Below are 18,348 nucleotides of genomic sequence, written 5' to 3'. Positions count from 1 at the left end.
ATGCAGAAAATGGAGCTATGGTTAGCTTTGTGAAGGTCATCTTTATCCATATAAGATAAGAACAAAAAAACTGCGGATGCTGGAAATCCAAAACAAAAACAGAATTACCTGGAAAAACTCAGCAGGTCTGGCAGCATCGGCGGAGAAGAAAAGAGTTGACGTTTCGAGTCCTCATGACCCTTCGACAGAACTTGCGTTCGAGTCCAAGAAAGAGTTGAAATATAAGCTGGTTTAAGGTGTGTGTGTGGGGGGCGGAGAGATAGAGAGACAAAGAGGTGGAGGGGGGGGTGGGGGTGTGTGGTTGTAGGGACAAACAAGCAGTGATAGAAGCAGATCATCAAAAGATGTCAACGACAATAGTACAATAGAACACATAGGTGTTAAAATTAAAGTTGGTGATATTATCTAAACGAATGTGCTAATTAAGAATGGATGGTAGGGCACTCAAGGTATAGCTCTAGTGGGTTTTTTTTAATATATAATGGAAATAGGTGGGAAAAGGAAAATCTTTATAATTTATTGGAAAAAAAAAAGGGAAGGGGGAAACAGAAAGGGGGTGGGGATGGGGGAGGGAGCTTACGACCTAAAGTTGTTGAATTCAATATTCAGTCCAGAAGGCTGTAAAGTCCCTAGTCGGAAGATGAGGTGTTGTTCCTCCAGTTTGCGTTGGGCTTCACTGGAACAATGCAGCAAGCCAAGGACAGACATGTGGGCAAGAGAGCAGGGTGGAGTGTTGAAATGGCAAGCGACAGGGAGGTTTGGGTCATTCTTGCGGACAGACCGCAGGTGTTCTGCAAAGCGGTCGCCCAGTTTACGTTTGGTCTCTCCAATGTAGAGGAGACCACATTGGGAGCAACGGATGCAGTAGACTAAGTTGGGGGAAATGCAAGTGAAATGCTGCTTCACTTGAAAGGAGTGTTTGGGTCCTTGGACGGTGAGGAGAGAGGAAGTGAAGGGGCAGGTATTGCATTTTTTGCGTGGGCATGGGGTGGTGCCATAGGAGGGGGTTGAGGAGTAGGGGGTGATGGAGGAGTGGACCAGGGTGTCCCGGAGGGAGCGATCCCTACGGAATGCCGATAAGGGGGGTGAAGGGAAGATGTGTTTGGTGGTGGCATCATGCTGGAGTTGGCGGAAATGGCGGAGGATGATCCTTTGAATGCGGAGGCTGGTGGGGTGATAAGTGAGGACAAGGGGGACCCTATCATGTTTCTGGGAGGGAGGAGAAGGCGTGAGGGCGGATGCGCGGGGGATGGGCCGGACACGGTTGAGGGCCCTGTCAACGACCGTGGGTGGAACACCTCGGTTAAGGAAGAAGGAGGACATGTCAGAGGAACTGTTTTTGAATGTAGCATCATCGGAACAGATGCGACGGAGGTGAAGGAATTGAGAGAATGGGATGGAGTCCTTACAGGAAGCAGGGTGTGAGGAGCTGTAGTCGAGATAGCTGTGGGAGTCGGTGGGTTTGTAATGGATATTGGTGGACAGTCTATCACCAGAGATTGAGACAGAGAGGTCAAGGAAGGGAAGGGAAGTGTCAGAGATGGACCACGTGAAAATGATGGAGGGGTGGAGATTGGAAGCAAAATTAATAAATTTTTCCAAGTCCTGACGAGAGCATGAAGCGGCACCGAAGTAATCATCGATGTACCGGAGAAAGAGTTGTGGAAGGGGGCCGGAGTAGGACTGCAACAAGGAATGTTCCACATACCCCATAAAGAGACAGGCATAGCTGGGGCCCATGCGGGTACCCATAGCCACACCTTTTATTTGGAGGAAGTGAGAGGAGTTGAAGGAGAAATTGTTCAGTGTGAGAACAAGTTCAGCCAGACGGAGGAGAGTAGTGGTGGATGGGGATTGTTCGGGCCTCTGTTCGAGGAAGAAGCTAAGGGCCCTCAGACCATCCTGGTGGGGGATGGAGGTGTAGAGGGATTGGACGTCCATGGTGAAGAGTAAGCGGTTGGGGCCAGGGAACTGGAAATTGTTGATGTGACGTAAGGTGTCAGAGGAATCACGGATGTAGGTGGGAAGGGACTGGACAAGGGGAGAGAGAAGGGAGTCAAGATAACGAGAAATGAGTTCTGTGGGGCAGGAGCAAGCTGAGACGATCGGTCTACCGGGGCAGTTCTGTTTGTGGATTTTGGGTAGGAGATAGAAGCGGGCCGTCCGAGGTTGGGCGACTATCAGGTTGGAAGCTGTGGGAGGGAGATCCCCAGAGGAGATGAGGTCAGTGACAGTCCTGGAAACAATGGCTTGATGTTCAGTGGTGGGGTCATGGTCCAGGGAGAGGTAGGAGGAAGTGTCTGCGAGTTGACGCTCAGCCTCCGCGAGGTAGAGGTCAGTGCGCCAGACAACAACAGCACCACCAGTTTTGTAATTGTAATTCTAGTTATCCTTGGTTGGTAAGAGTTAATTACTACTTTGAAGTCTTATGTTTTGTTTTCCTTCTGGAAGTGATCATTTAATTCTGAATGAAGGGACCAAAGTCAAGATGACAACTTTAAAGCAAAAATGTGAATTAAAATCCAACAGCCTGGTGCAGCTTAGTAGCAAATGACTCTTCTGGTCTGGCAAATGCAACAAGGCCTTCCATTTCCTGCCATGACAATCTGACTGGCCACCAGCACATCTACATGATGAGCAGGCCTTCCTTCCATTGTCTGGCCTGCAGGAAAAATTTTATTGAGTTAGGCACCACCATGAGCCTTCCGTGACCACACGGAAGAGAAGGCCTTCTGTGAGGAGTGTGGTAACTCCAAACTTGATGGTCCATCAGGGCATGCACCCAGGACAGGCAGTGTGCTTCAGCAGGCCTCACTTCTGATTTCCTCTCCAGTCAGCTTTATGGAGTTTAGTCATATGCATGACCGATTGTCAGATCTTTTTTAATCTTCTCGTTTGGGAGGCACATGTTCAGAAGGACTGATGTGTCTTGCAAGTAATCACTCTGTAAAGATATAGACCTTTTATATGAAGCAGTCATTCACCCAATCAACAAGCAGCCCAGCTCCCTCCTGAAGGCGTGCAGAAAGTCAGCACTCACCACACCAGCCATTAATGTATTGCAGAAACACTCAGTTCTGCAAGAACTGCCTAATATCCAGTCTAGTCCTACCCTAAGGTTAAACTCATGACCTGGTCCTCAGTTTGTTAAACTGGAATAATCAATAGAAATACTATCTAGCCGTTAATTTATTTATCTCTATCTGATCACCTCAAAGTCTGCAATAGCAAAATACTGCAGGTTTGGAAATATTCAGCTGATCAGGCAGCATCTATGGAGAGAGAAAGAGTTAATTTTTCAGGTCAATAATCTTTCATCAGAACCTGAATTCATTGACCTGAAATGTTAATTCTGGCCCTGATTTTGCAGTCAGTGGTAAAGCAGCAGTGCTGGCCCCTCACTGCACTGCAATATACTCACCTAGTCCAATAGCCATAGCAAAATTTTGAACTTCTGGCTGCAACATGGCTTTCTATCAGGAGGAATGGCGAGCCTCAGTGCTTTCTGGGTGAAGGTAGAGGCATTGCCATGGAGACATCTCTACCAATCAGAGTCCACTTGCCAACTAGTCAGCGTTCTCTTCTCATACAGTGTAAATTGTTTTCTCCTTATCAGGATACTTTACAAGAATACTAATGAGTGCAAGATGGAAAGCTTCAACATGTCTCTCTTTTTCAGCAATACTCAAGTTCTGTACTAACAAATGACCATTTATATTCAAACTCCTTCTCATTTTTTGGTATAGGAGGAGCCACAACTCTAACTTCCAAAAACTCAGGATCTCTATTAAGATCATAGAACAACTCTTTTTTGACTATGATGCTCTCTTCCCATGCCTATGTATACTTGTGGCATACCTTTCCCTGGCTGGGTGGATGATAGGTAGCACCTGCTTGAGTGTCCAACCATGTTATTCCATTTAGCTGTTGGGAAGTGCACAACAGTGGTTGGAGGTGACTCGATTCCTGATTCTTTCTCTTCCCCCGTGGTCCCAACATTTCTATGAGAAAACCACTTAAGGGTAGTTGATGAGCAAAGATCAAGTTCTCACACAATTTTGAACTAGCCATTTAAGGAACTGAAGGTGCAACTTTTCTGCTGTCATTTGCACAGTGATTTGGTGGCAAATTGGTAATGTCACTGGACTAGTAATTCAGAGGCCCAGGCTATGAACAGGGGTTCAAATACCATCAAGGCACCAATTTAAATTCAATTAATAGATCTAGAATTAAAAGCTAGTCTCAATAATGGTGACCATGAAACAATTGTTAATAGTCATAAAAACCTGTCTGGTGCACTAATGCCCTTTAGGGAAGGAAATCTGCCATCCTTATCTGGTCTGACCTACATGTGACTCCAGACCCACATCAATGTGGTTGGCTCTTAAATGCCCTCTGAAATTGCCCTCAGCACGCCACTCAGTTGTATCAAACCACCTCAAAGCCTAAAAGGAGTGAAACTGAATGAACCACCTGGCATCGACCTAGGCAATGGAAATGATAATGGCAAGCCCGGCCATGTCAACCCTGCAAAGTCCTCCTTACTAACATGTGGTGGCTTCTGCCAAAATTGGGCAGACTATCCCACAGACTAGTCAAGCAGCAGCATGACATAGTCGTGCTCACCAAATCATACCCCACAATGTCCCAGACACCGCCACCACCATCCCTGGGTATGTCCTGTCACAGTGGCAGGATAGACCCACCAGAGGTGGTGGCACAGTGGTGTACAGTTGAGAGGGAGTTGCCCTGGGAATCCTTAATATTTGACTCCATACCCCAAGAAGCCTTGTGGCATCAAGTCAAACATGGGCAAGGAAACCTCCTGCTGATTACCACCTACATGCCCCCCACCTTTAACTGATGAATCAATACTTCTCCATGTTGAACACCAATTGGAAGAAGCACTCGAGGGTGGCAAGGGCAAAGAATGTATTCTGGGTGGGGGACTTTCAGATTCTATCACTAAGTGGCTCAGTAGAACCACTACTGATCGAGCTGGATGAGTCTGAAAGGACATAACTGCTAGACTGGATCTGTGACAGGTGCAGAGGGAATCAGCAAGAGTTTGATCTCGTCCTCACCAATCTATCTGTTGCAGATGCATTTGCCCATGACTACTGTACAGTCTTTGTGGAGACAAAGACCTGTCTTCACATTGAGGGTACCCTCTATCGTGTTGTGTGGCACTACCACCATGGTTAATGGGGAAGATTTTGAACAAATCTAGCAACTCCAAAACTGGCCACCCACAAGGCACTGTGGGCCTTCAGCAGCAGCAGCATCTGTGTGTAATCACAATGTTACATCATGACCCAGCATATCCCCCACTGTAACAATACCATCAAGCAGCCGGGTGATCAACCCTGGTTCGATAAAAAGTGCAGGAAGGCATGCCAGGAGCAGCACCAAGCATATCTAAACATGGGTTGAAGAAACAACACAGGACTACTTGCATGCCAAATGGCAGAAGCAGCATATGATAGAGCTAAGTGATCCCACAATCAACAGATCAGAGTTAAGCTTTGCAGTCCTGCCAGTCTTGAATGACGGTGGACATTTAAACAACTAATAGGAGGGAGGTGGCTCCACAAATATTCCCATCCTCAATGATGGGGAAGCCTAGCACATCAATGTGAAAGACAAGGCTGAAGTATTTGCAACCATCTTCAGCCAGAAATGCCATGTGCATTATCCATCTCAGCCTCCTCCTGAGGTTCCCAGCATCACAGTTGCCAGTCTTCAGCCAATTCAGTTCATTCCACATGATATCAGAAAACGGCTGAAGGCACTGGATACTGTAAAGGCCATGGGCCTTGACAGCATTTAAACATTAGTACTGGAGACCTGTGCTTCAGAACTAGCCATGCCCCCTAGCTAAGCTGTTCCAGTACAGGCAACTACCCAACAAAGTGGAAAATTGCCCAGGTATGTACTGTTTACAAAAAGCAGGACAAATCCTACCTGGCCAGTTAGTACCACATCAGTTTACTCTCGATCATTAACAAAATGTTTGAAGTGGTGGTCGACAATGCTATCAAGCAGCACTTATTCAGCAATAACCTGCTCACTGATGCTCAGTTTGGGTTCCACCAGGGCCACTTGGCTCCTGCCCTCATTACAGCCTTGGTTCAAATATGGACAAAAGAGCTAAACTCAAGAGGTGAGGCGAGTGACTGCCCTTGCGGTCAAAGCAGCATTTGACCGCGTGTGGCATCAAAACTGGAATCCATGGGAATCGGGGGGTGGGGAAGTGCTCCACTAGTTGGAGTCATACCTAGCACAAAGGAAGATGATTGTGCTTGTTGGAGGTCAGTGGTCTCAGTTTTAGGACATTACTTTAGGACTTTCTCAGCGTAGTATCTTAGGCCCAACCGTCTTCAGTTGCTTTATCATTGACCTTGCCTCCAGCATAAGGTCAGAAGTGGGAATGTTTACTGATGATTGCACATTGTTCATCGTTCACAATGACTCAGATACTGGAGCAGTCTGTGCCCATATGCAGCAAGACCTGTACAACATTTGTGCTTGGGCTGATAAGTGGCAAGTATCATTTGTGCCACAAGTGCCAGTCAATGACCATCTCCAACAGGAGAAAATCTAACCACACCTCCCCTTGACATTCGGTGATACTACCATTGCTGAGTACCTCACTGTCAACACCCTGGTGGTTGCCATTGACCAGAAACTAAACTGGACCAGCCATACAAATATTCTGGCTGCAAGAGCAGGTCAGAGACTGGGAATTCTACCGTGAATGACTCGCCTTTTGTCTTCCCAAAGCCTGTCCACCATATACAAGGCACAAGTCAGGAGTGTGATGGAATACTGTCCACTTGCCTGGATGATTGCAGCTCCATCAGCACTCAAGAAGTTTGACACCATCCAGACAAAGCAATCCGTGTGATTGGCACCCCATCCACCACCTTTAAATATTCACTCCACTACTGATACACAATGGCAATTATGTGTATGCACCTTCTACAAGATGCACTGCAGCAACTCACCAAGGCTCCTTCAGCAGCTCCTTCCAAACCCGTAACCTCCACCACCTAGAAGGACAAGGGCAACAGATGCATGGGAACACAACCACCTGCAAGTTCCCCTCCAAGTCACGCACCATCCTGACTTGGGACTAAATGGCTGTTCCTTCACTATCGCTGAGTAAAAATCCTGAAACTCTCCCTAACAGCACTGTGGGTGTATCTACACCACAGGCAGTGCAGCGGTTCAGGAATGCGATTCACTGCCACCTTCTTGAGCAATTAGGGATGGGAAATCAATGATGGCCTAGCCAGCGACACCCACATCCTGCAAATAAATAAAAAAAGTTTGCAGTTTGTTTCTACAACAATGAGGTACATTATCAGGTGGCAGTCACTGTCACGAATAATAGACTCTTGGTGAGGTATTGGAGGTATTGAAAAACAGCTGAGACCTGTGAAGCTGTACCCCAGTGAGGAAGTTGGGGCCTTGGGGAAGAGAAGAAGCAAAAATGCACAGGAGAATGTAGGACAGAGAGTGCACACTAATATTGAGAAGTTTTGTCTGCTGGTCATGCATGTTGAGAATATGCTGGCTTATTAGTAAACCCATAGCCACATGGAATTAACAAGCATTGAAAAGAGCAGTTCGTTCAGAAAGCCTGTTTTAAGCCATGACTAAAGACCTACCCCCCCCTCCCCAAAAAAAAAACTGACATGCAGCAATAATCTGTGTGAAAAAATGCTCTAACTCCCTCAGGTGATTGAAACAAATCCAAATGATCACATGGACTAAGGTGTTATCTGTAACATTTTGCATCAAATTTATATTTCTTTTTATTTACCCTTAGACAAGAACTTACTGCACTTCAGCTATAAATAAGCACTAAGTTTTGTCATTTTTTAAAATCTCTGCTGCAACCAATCATCTTTAGGGTGTTGTACCTCATTAGTTGGTTTTTGTATACTTGCTCAAATATTGCAAGGCAGCGGGCTATTTTCCCAAGATCACATCACAACCTTGCTAATCCTATCCTTGCCTGATGTGTACGTGCTTTTCAGTAATTCATGAAAAGCAACCCAGATTGGAAATAATGGCTGAATGTTTTGCTCATCCTTCCTCATGTAAAGATGTTGAGGCCGGTTGTAGTTCACTGTCTGCTGACACTGTTAATACAGGACAGGCCTGCTCCTTTGTAGATCAGTACCACAACTTGAGGCATCTTGCTGAATTGCAGGCAAACTACATTGTTAATCTCACCTGTTTGTTACACAGTTCCTTGCCAGTACTTGGGATCTCCTGCCATGCTGTCTGAGAGGGACTCCGTAAGGATTCATTACAGTGTGGGAAAAGAATGACAAATACTGACTGCAAAAGGACGTGGCAAAAACATTTAGCCCTACAACAGATGATTTTTACACGTGCATCCACACTCCAGTTGTATTCAATAGAAAATGCCCACATGAGAGTTCACATGGTCTAGCCACCTGAAGAGATGCAGTCTGCTGGCTCAGCAGGGATAGCTCAGCACTACATGATATTGAATTGGGCCATGCAGAGGAAAAGGTTCTGGGTTTAATCCCTTTTTCGTTACCTGATTTCTGATCTCTTAAAGGCTATTGTAGGTTTGCTGCAATGAACCTTGGTCGTCCTGAATTGGGGAGGGAAAATTCAACCAAGGTTTCTGCCCTGGACTGCTGCCCAATACTCACCACTGAAACATGCATACATTTTGATGCTGAGTGAGGATGGGACTGAGTTTGGGTCCCTGGCACATGCTGTCCAGATTCAAATTGACTTTGTTTTAAAAATGTGTGCTTGGTTTCAGTACTGACATCCATGACAGACAGTATGAATTTCTGCCACCGAGTGGAATTCCTTTACTAGACGTGCTGCAGGACAGCATCCATTGTCCTTGTATGCTCGATCTATTTTCATTACAAATTTATTATTCTTCTATCAGGGCCTCTTTTCACTTAAATTACTGTTATTCTAAAATGTCTTTATTGTATTTATTGTATTTATGAAGACTTGTTAACTAAAAACAATTTAATATCAGTTAATATTAGTTGAGAACCGGTTGTCTATCTTTCATTTGAAGTCTTTAGCAGTGTTGTTCTCATTTCTCAGCTTGGCTACAACTACAGAAGCACACAGTTTCCTCCAAGATTTGCTGATGTATAGGATACCTTAATGGTTTGGGAGCCTAGTGTAAGAGGTTTTGCTGTAACTGTTCAATTCAATAATACAACAGCTTGTGCTTGTATAATGCCTTTAACCCAAAACAACTCACCATTTCACAGATGCACAGTTATGGCTCCAAGCCAAAGGTGAAGATGCTAGAACAGGAGATCAAAAACTTAGTGAAAGAGGTGGGTTTTAGTGAGGGTCTTAAATGAGAAGTGGAAGGTAGAGAGGTGGTTATATTTAGGAAGAAAATTCCAGACATTGACATTAGGCTGTTGGAGGCATGGCCATAAGTGATTATGGAGTGGAGGTTGGGGGTGTTGCTGGGCAGGGGAATTTACGAGGCTATAGTCAGGCATATTCGGGTAGTTACAGAACAGGAGGCAGTTAAAAGAGATGGTGGTGAGGTCATGAAGACATTTAAACATGAGGATGAGGATTTTAAATTCCGAGGCATTAGGGGACTAGTGAGGATGGTGTGATGATGAGCATGATGGTGCACATTGTTGGGAAAGAAGAATTTTGTATGAACTGAAGTTTCAAATTTCTAATAGCCTAATATTTGGCCACCTGTTTACTGTGATTCTTCAACTGTCAATTTATTCAAGTATTTCCTCATCTTTGGTAAAATCTTCATTGTTTCTCATTCCTTTGGTGTGAACCCCTTCATCACTCAAGTGCAAAAGGCATAGACTTCAACTTATTTGGTGTATGATTGGCTTAGCCATGTATCACTGGATTTAGCTGGAACATATCAAGTGCTACTGGGCTTAATTCTCTGCTCCCATGCTAGGTCATATGGTAAATGGATTCCTCTCTGCTGGGGCACCCTTTCAGAAGCACCGTCCTTATGCTTCCTTCAAAAATAAAATGTACCCTTGACCACTCTGTCCTTGCAAACTGTTGCCCATTTCCAAAATGTCTTTGCTCTCCTAAGTGCTTGAACATGCTGTCACTCCTAAATCCATTCCCAGTTCTCTGGCAGTGCTCCAATAAAGTTTCCGCCCTGCCACAGAACTAAAAAGGTCCTAACCAAAGATACTAATGGCATTTTTTGTGCATGACTGTGGTGTGTTATCCCCTTTCATTCCCCTTAATCTCTTGAGATCCGAAATGCGGTCAGCAACAACAAATGACTTGTATTTATATAGTGCCTGTAGCATAGTAAATTGTCCTAAGGCACTACTCGAGTGATTTCAAACGGGCTTTATCTCCTTGTGGTTAGTTGTCATTGGGGTAGATGACCAAAATGTAGTCAGTGGTAAGTTTTAAGGAGCACCTTAAAGGACGATAGTGAGGCAGATGTTTACGGAGGGAATTCTAGAGCTTAGGTCTTGGCTGCCGAAAGTAAGGTCACCAGTGGTGGAGTGATTAAAATTGGAGTTGTGCAGAAGGCCAGAATTGGAGGGGTGCGAGTACCTTGGTTTAATGTGGGGTTGAAGAATTACAGAATTAGAGCATATGGCACCTCTAACAGTGCAGCTCTCTGAGTACTGCACTGGAGTGTCAGCCTAGACTTTTGTACACCAGTCTCTGGAGTGAGACTTGAACCCACAATCTTCAGTCTCAAAGGCAATCTGAGCTACAGCTGACATTAACAAGGATTAAGTATTTTCCGAAACAGAGGGGACAAATTCCTCTTTATTCTTTCGTTCGTATGTTTGCCTTTAATTTTTTTTTTCCAAAATTGCGTGTTAAGTGCTGGGTTTGTCCCAAATAAAACAGAAGTGTTGTAAACCTCTCATAAAATTCTTGCTTGAATTTGTTTCATATGTGTCTTAAATCTTTTAAATTCATGCTTTAAAAGCAAATGTACTTCAAATTGTTTGTGCAGACAACTTTCCGTTTCATCAGGAGGAAGAGCAATAGAAGTTTTCATTTTATTTTCAACAATTTTTTTGTTTGTGCCAAGTCGGACACCACACAACATTTTTTGTTAAATGGCTGACCACAAAGGTACCAGTACAAAAATACAGACATGTCAGTCACTGCACGACAAAAAAACTGTTTGTGATTGCCCGATCATAATCTGATGCAGGTGCAAACAATTTAAAGAAAGCATATGTTATAAGCTTTAAAAAATGTATATTACTAGTTTTCAGCTGTTCAGAGGCTTTTAAAAAGCTATGTACAGTGTTATGACATGTTGAGCCAAGCTTACTGTGTATGAGAACATGTGGATACAGTTCTGTCAGCATTTTTACAATGTGATGAGGTTACAGGAATGGGCCATTATTTTAATTAAAATGGTACATAAGCATGTGTTGTAGGTTAATTTGCCACTATTATAAATACTGATAGAACAGATAATACTATCACAAGCAGATCCAGTCTAAAAAGTACTATACAAATAATCCTTTCTCTTTTAAAGGATAAGTTCATTGCCAGAACCAAGTTTCAGTGACCTTTATTTGTTGCAGTAAAACATGTTCTAAAATTATATGTTTGTATCTCATCAGGTCTATGAATGTTTTTTATCGAGGCTTTGACCGGTTTGTGTTTGGGCCAACAATCCACACGTCAAAGATATGACTCAAGAGTCAGATTGCTGAGGAAGTGGGTAGTAGGTCATGGAAAAACTACAGGATGTGTCATCAGATTCTAAGGAGAAGGGGGATGATGGGGTGGATTCAAAGACTGCAGAATATGAAACTCCGGGACCAGATACTGATATAGCTTCCAGTAGTCAAAAAGGTAATGAAATAATGTTGGGTGTTTTTTTTTAAATAACAGGACTAAAGCTCTAACTTTGAGAATAATTAAGGGTAAGTAACATTTGTTTGCTAGTTATCTGAATACCTGAGGGGATACTTGCATCATGTAAATAAGGCTGAATAATGTACAGTTTCTATCTAACTAATTTGGAATATTCGCTTTGACTCTGCTTCTCCTTGGTATATAACTGGTGTCCTGTTTATGTTTATCTATCTAACTGTATTAAAGTAACAGAACCATATTAACTTTATTGATCACCACTACTAATTTTGCAGATAAGTTTCCTGCAATTTTGATTTGTGTTTTTCTATTGAGATTGAACCAACAAAAATGATTTGTGGTTATTAACAATTTTGAATAATAACTCCAAAAGGCTTTATTGGGACTTTGAGTTAGCACTTTTGGAATTTGGATTCAAATGTAGCCCATTTTAATTGGTTGCAAACTGCAAGGGTCCTTAATGGCATCAGATTGGACATGTCAAAACCCTTTCTTAATAGAGCAGAATATTGAGAGATTGAGGCACCAGTTGCATACCTCATGGAAACAAAGATGGTAGCAGGTAAACAGAAAAGTTCCAACTGGTACTGTCCTGATGTCTCAAACAACAAGTCTCCATCTTAGTGCCATAAGTAGTCAAAAATGGCCAAGTTCAATCCCTGATGTTGGCTCAGTTAACTAACTTCATCCAGGATTGCCACAATATTTTGTGAAGAGGAAAATTAGCCAGACTTATTGCTGTTGACCACCGGATAGCAGCCCCCCCTACTGGAATTCTGCATGTGTGGATGTTGAGTGAAGATGAAATTGGGCTAAGCTATGATGTTCTCAATAACTGGATAACTTTGCCACTCACTGACGTAGCTAAGGCTACTTGAATGAGGTACTGTGAAAACGGTACTCTAGTGAGGAAATAAAATCGTTGCTGGGCCAGAGTACACAGCTATTATCCTGGTTGCTCTGTACCTGACCTGGGAATGTTTGATTCTGAAATAAGATGCCAAAGATGGTAAAGATTTTTGTTCTCCTTTATTGTGTTGATATTCTTCACCACAATAATCAAAACAAAAAATAGTCAAGAGAATGTAGAATTTAAATAACAGTTTTACATAAGCCCACCAAAAAAATGTGGAATTTAAAAAAAAATGTTTGCATTAGTCCACCAAATATCATTTTTATTCTTTTTAAATTGGGTTTGGTTTTACAGAAGGAAAAACAATGACACTGGTGGCTTTAAGTTATGAATCAAACCAAATAACCAGAAAACAGCTTCACAATTTTTGCAGCTAAGTTCCCTAAACAAGATGGAAAAGGCTGGCAATATGTCGCAATTTCCGACACTGAAATTGACTTTAAACACACCTTAATAAACCAATGCCTAAAGCGGTTGATGGTCTGCCTCTTCCTATTCCATGTTTGGGTGGCAAAAAAATTGATACTAGATTGGTTGTAAATTTAAAATCTGAGATTAGATGATAATCTATCAAAGATATTAGGGTATTGAGAAGAGGCAGGTACATAGAGTTGGGCTGCAGATCGACTATGATGTAATTGAGTGGCAGAACAGGCTCAAGAGGCTAAATGGCCTACTACTGTACCTATGTTCCTCCAGGTACAGTGTCTCAAAACTGGCAACGTCAGGACAGAGTCTGTACCGGATTTTGGATTTTGCTGCTTTTCGGAAAAAAAATTGGAACCTTAATTCAATTTTTCGACACATGAAATCAAGTGAATAAGGTTCTTTAAGAATATCTAACAGTGAAGAAATAATGTTTGAAAAAAAATTAAATACTAAGGTAGGTAAGACTGACAGGTCGGGTCAGGTGGATCGGGCCAAGCTGGGTCGGGTGGGTCAAGGGTCGCTCAGACCACTCACAGCGCAGGAACAGATCGCGCAAAGCCAATATTTAGCTCAGTGCACCATTGTGCCAATGTAGCAACGAGCCAAATTGTTCCAGTAAGTTATTTTACTTATTAAATACCTATTAAGATTTATGTATGATGGCTTATAAAAATCTCCAGTTTTCGGATAGCTGGATTTGAGACACTACCTGTAGTAATGTGTCAGTATCTGAATTTTTTTGGCTTCCCCCTTTCCCTTGTGTAGAAGCACCTTACCCCTGCAACCATAACAAATTTTAGAAAATAGCATGATTTAAAGTTAAAAGTCAATGCTTTAAAAATTCAGTTCAATTAAGAGGAAAGCTTATCATTTTTCTGTTTGAAGGCAACAATCCGTACAATATTTGACGATTGTCACAACCACGTAAAAGTGGTCTGAGAATCTGTATGTGTGTTTGTAGACCTACTTTACTTTGAAAAATTCAATCTATAAAAAATAACCCAGCATACAAGCTTTAGTCTTAAACAAGGTAAAGGTTAATTTATTACAAAACTACAGCTGGAATGTTACTTAAGAAAAAAGTGATAAAGCTATTAACTAAAATATAGATACAAAGATTAAAATGCAGATAAAGAAAAAGAGATATTTAAAGATGAGCTTTCAAGTCAGCCTCTGTGAAATATTGTTGTAGGCCCAATGATTGAAGGCATTGAAACTTGAGGTTCAGTTTAGCAGCTGCGATGGCTTCTGTAGTTGAAGAGTTGGAGTTTGCCGTTGTAGGTGGACTCAACAAGCAGAACAGGTCATGAAAGTGAAGTGAGTGAAGGCGCCTGTTTTCACTTTTACTGTAGTGCAGGTGATGGTCCTTGGTAGCTTCAATTAGTACAGCAGTCTGATAGCAATTCTGGAAACCTTCCTCCATCTCTCCCTGTTGAGAAGCAGTTTCTGATTCAAGGGGTGTGTCTCATGATGTTAAAGATTGTTCTCTGTTTAGGCAACTTCCAGCCTTGTCTTATAGTATGAAACTCAAAGATGGCTGTTCCCAAACTGACGGATCATGCTTCCATATTAGGTATTGGCCATTCAAACAGCCTTTCTCCCATCTGGAGTTGTTTTGAGCTTTTCATTAAGGCCCTTATCAGCTAATTGTCTTTGTCCTGAAGGAAGACTGGCAAGTGGATGGATCTTGTTCATACTTGTGGAACACACGTTGAATAATTCAGCAGGTCTGGCAGCATCGGCGGAGAAGAAAAGAGTTGATGTTTCGAGTCCTCATGACCCTTCAACAGAACTAGTTGAATCCAAGGAAGGGGTGAAATATAAGTTGGTTTAAGGTGTGTGTGGGGGGAGGGGGGGTTTGGGTGGGGGGAGAGAAGTGGAGTGGGGTGGTGTGGTTGTAGGGACAAGCAAGCAGTGATAGAAGCAGATCATCAAAAGATGTCACAGACAACAGAACAAAAGAACACATAGGTGTTGAAGTTGGTGATATCTAAACGAATGTGCTAATTAAGAATGGATGGTAGGGCACTCAAGGTATAGCTCTACTGGGGGTGGGGGGAGCATAAAAGATTTAAAAATATTTTAAAATAATGGAAATAGGTGGGAAAAGAAAAATCTATATAATTTATTGGAAAAAACAAAAGGAAGGGGGAAGAAACAGAAAGGGGGTGGGGATGTAGGAGGGAGTTCAACACCTAAAGTTATTGAATTCAATATTCAGTCCGGAAGGCTGTAAAGTGCCAAGTCGGAAGATGAGGTGTTGTTCCTCCTTGAGTGCCCTACCATCCATTCTTAGCACATTCGTTTAGATAATATCACCAACTTCAACACCTATGTGTTCTTTTGTTCTGTTGTCTGTGACATCTTTTGATGATCTGCTTCTATCACTGCTTGCTTGTCCCTACAACCACACCAACCCCCTCCACTTCTCTCCCCCCACCCAACCCCACCCCCCCCTCCCCACATACACACCTTAAACCAGCTTATATTTCACCTCTTCCTTGGATTCACCTAGTTCTGTTGAAGGGTCATGAGGACTCGAAACGTCAACTCTTTTCTTCTCCGCCGATGCTGCCAGACCTGCTGAGTTTTTCCAGGTAATTTTGTTTCTGTTTTGGATTTCCAGCATCCGCAGTTTTTTGTTTTTAACACATTGAATAATGCTTTTTGTGATCCTTCTTGAGATAAGTAGTTTGATAAGGTTTTGGAACCAACACTGAAAGGCACCAAGTTGTCGGTCCATTCCTTTTCTGAACAGTTCTAAAAAGAATTTTTTTAGCAAACGTGCTTTTCGAACAGTTGTCCCTAAAAATCTATACTACACATTCATGACAACTACCTCTAAATTAAACCAGGGCATCTCTTACTCCTCTATGTAATAGTTGTAAAATTTTGAACATTTTTTTTTTGTAACCATTTGGATTTCCTTCTCAGATGCAATGGAAGCTGCAAGTCCATCAGTTGTACAATCCAAAGTTACTAATGAGGAGGCCACCACCTCTGGAGTGAATGTTGAATGCCGAATATGTGGTGATAAGGCTTCAGGCTTCCATTATGGTGTACATGCGTGTGAGGGTTGTAAGGTACTGTGCTACATTACGTCCTTAAAATGTAACATGCTGTTGTAGAAATGTTCCCTTACATTTTATGATAACATGTATAAAGACTGAAACTTGCTTTGCACTTCTGATGCTGCATTAATGTGCAAATTAGTTAAAAGATAAGATTACTAGATGGCTTCAGGTAAAAGTCAGCTACCCTTTATTGCTTTCTGATATTTTGTTATATGATATATGCACTTTGAACACTTGCGTCTACCCTTAATTCAAAAATGCTTAATTCAGATGATTGAAATTAAAGTCTTTTAGCTGAACTTTTTAATTTGTTATCTACATTGCTTATAATTAATTTAATTTTTAACACAAATCCTGAATTGTCAGGAGGAAACTCTTCTATTGTTTAAATATCTTCATAATTGAAAATCATACAAGTAAATAAGTCGATACCCCAACTAGATTTTAGGTATTTTGTAAGCAAAGCTTCAGTAAGTATTTTATATTATGCTTTGTTTCAATTTCTTTTCAATTTCACATCAATTCATTACATATCACTCTATCAGCTTGGCCCTTGTACAAATTATGTGCAACATCTGAATATGCCTAGGCTTTTCTACAAGACTGAGTTCTCAATCTTGGCCTTACCATCAGTGAAGAATAGTAGATATTACTCCTTGTAGACGGACGGAAGGCTGAGGGTGATCCCAAAATATTATCCATACACCTTGAAGTTAACTCAAATGGCAGAGGTTGGGAGCAAGTCAAGGAAGGGAAAGAAATGGAAATATCCTCAATTCAACAGAAACCAAAAATAATATTAAATTATTTTACATATTGTTGACATATCCTCTGGAGAGGATCCAGTGCGTATAACAAGCAGAGTTGCTAAAGGGGAACCGGTAGATGTAGTGTATTTGGATTTCCAGAAGGCATTCAATGAAGTGCCACGTAAAAGGTTATTGCACAAGGTGGGAGCCCACGGTATTGGGGGTAATGTATTAGCATGGATTGAGGATTGGTTAACACACATAAGGCAGAGAGTCGGGATTAATGGGTCTTTTTCAGATTGGAAAGATGTAACTAGTGGAGTGCCACAAGGATCAGTCCTAAGGCCTCAATTATTTACTAACTCTATTAATGACTTGGAGGAGGGGTCAGAGTGTAATCTATCCAAATTTGCTGCCGTTAAAAAAAAATAGGAAGGCATGTTGTGATGAGGACATAAGGAATCTGCAAGATGCTAAAGATAGGTTGAGTGAGTAGGCAAAAACTTGGCAGATGGAGTTTAATGTCGGAAAGTGTGAGGTCATGCACTTTGGTAGGAAGAATCAAAAGGCAGACTATCATTTAAATTGAGAGAGACTCCAAAAATAGTGCAGCACTGAGGGATCGGGGTGTTCTTGTGCATGAAACACAAAAAGTTAGCATGCAGATGCAACAAGTAATTAAGAAGGCAAATGGAATTTTGCCCTTTTGCTAGGGGGTTGGAGTTTAAAAATAGGGATGTCTTGTTACAGCTGTACAGGTGTTGGTGAGGCTGCATCTGGAGTACTGTGTACAGTTTGGTGCCTATATTTAAGAAAATATATACTGGCATTGGAGGCAGCTCAAAAGAGATTCACTAGGCTGATTCCTGGGATGAAGGAGTTGACTTATCAAGAATAGCTAAACAGGTTAGGCCTTTATTCATTAGAGTTTAGAAGAATGAGGGGTGATTGAATTGAAACATACAAGATTCTGAGGGGGCTTGACAGGGCAGATGTTGAGAAGATGTTTCCACTAGTGGGGGAATCTCGAACTACGGGACATAGTTACAAAATAAGGGGACCCTCATGTGAAACTGAGATGCAGAGGAATTTCTTCTCGGAAGCTAGTGAATGTCTGGAATTCCCTACCTCAGAGAACTGTGGAAGCTAGATCACTGAAAGTATTTAAAGAGGAGGTAGATAAATTTTTGAAATATTGGGGAGTTGAGGACTATGAGGAGTTGGCATGAAAGAGGAGTTGAGGCCTGGGGCAGATCAGCCATGTTCCTATTTAATGGCGTGGCAGGCTTGAGGGTCC

General features: G+C 42.2%; 1 protein-coding gene across 1 annotated transcript in view; it reads left to right on the top strand.

Moving 5' to 3' along the window:
* The window catches only part of LOC121281871 (peroxisome proliferator-activated receptor delta-like), a 91,311-nt gene that overhangs the window by 18,784 nt on the left and 54,179 nt on the right, over positions 1-18,348 (top strand). Inside the window, exons 2-3 of the mRNA XM_041194960.1 lie at positions 11,631-11,865; positions 16,163-16,311. Coding sequence (XP_041050894.1) covers positions 11,742-11,865; positions 16,163-16,311 — 273 coding nt within the window. The 5' untranslated portion in view covers positions 11,631-11,741. The remainder of the gene's footprint in view (positions 1-11,630; positions 11,866-16,162; positions 16,312-18,348) is intronic.

This window comes from Carcharodon carcharias, chromosome 9, assembly GCF_017639515.1.
Source record: "Carcharodon carcharias isolate sCarCar2 chromosome 9, sCarCar2.pri, whole genome shotgun sequence".
Lineage (NCBI taxonomy): Eukaryota > Metazoa > Chordata > Chondrichthyes > Lamniformes > Lamnidae > Carcharodon > Carcharodon carcharias.
The sequence above is the reverse complement of the archived record's forward strand: the minus strand, read 5'-3'. Positions and strand labels throughout refer to the sequence as shown.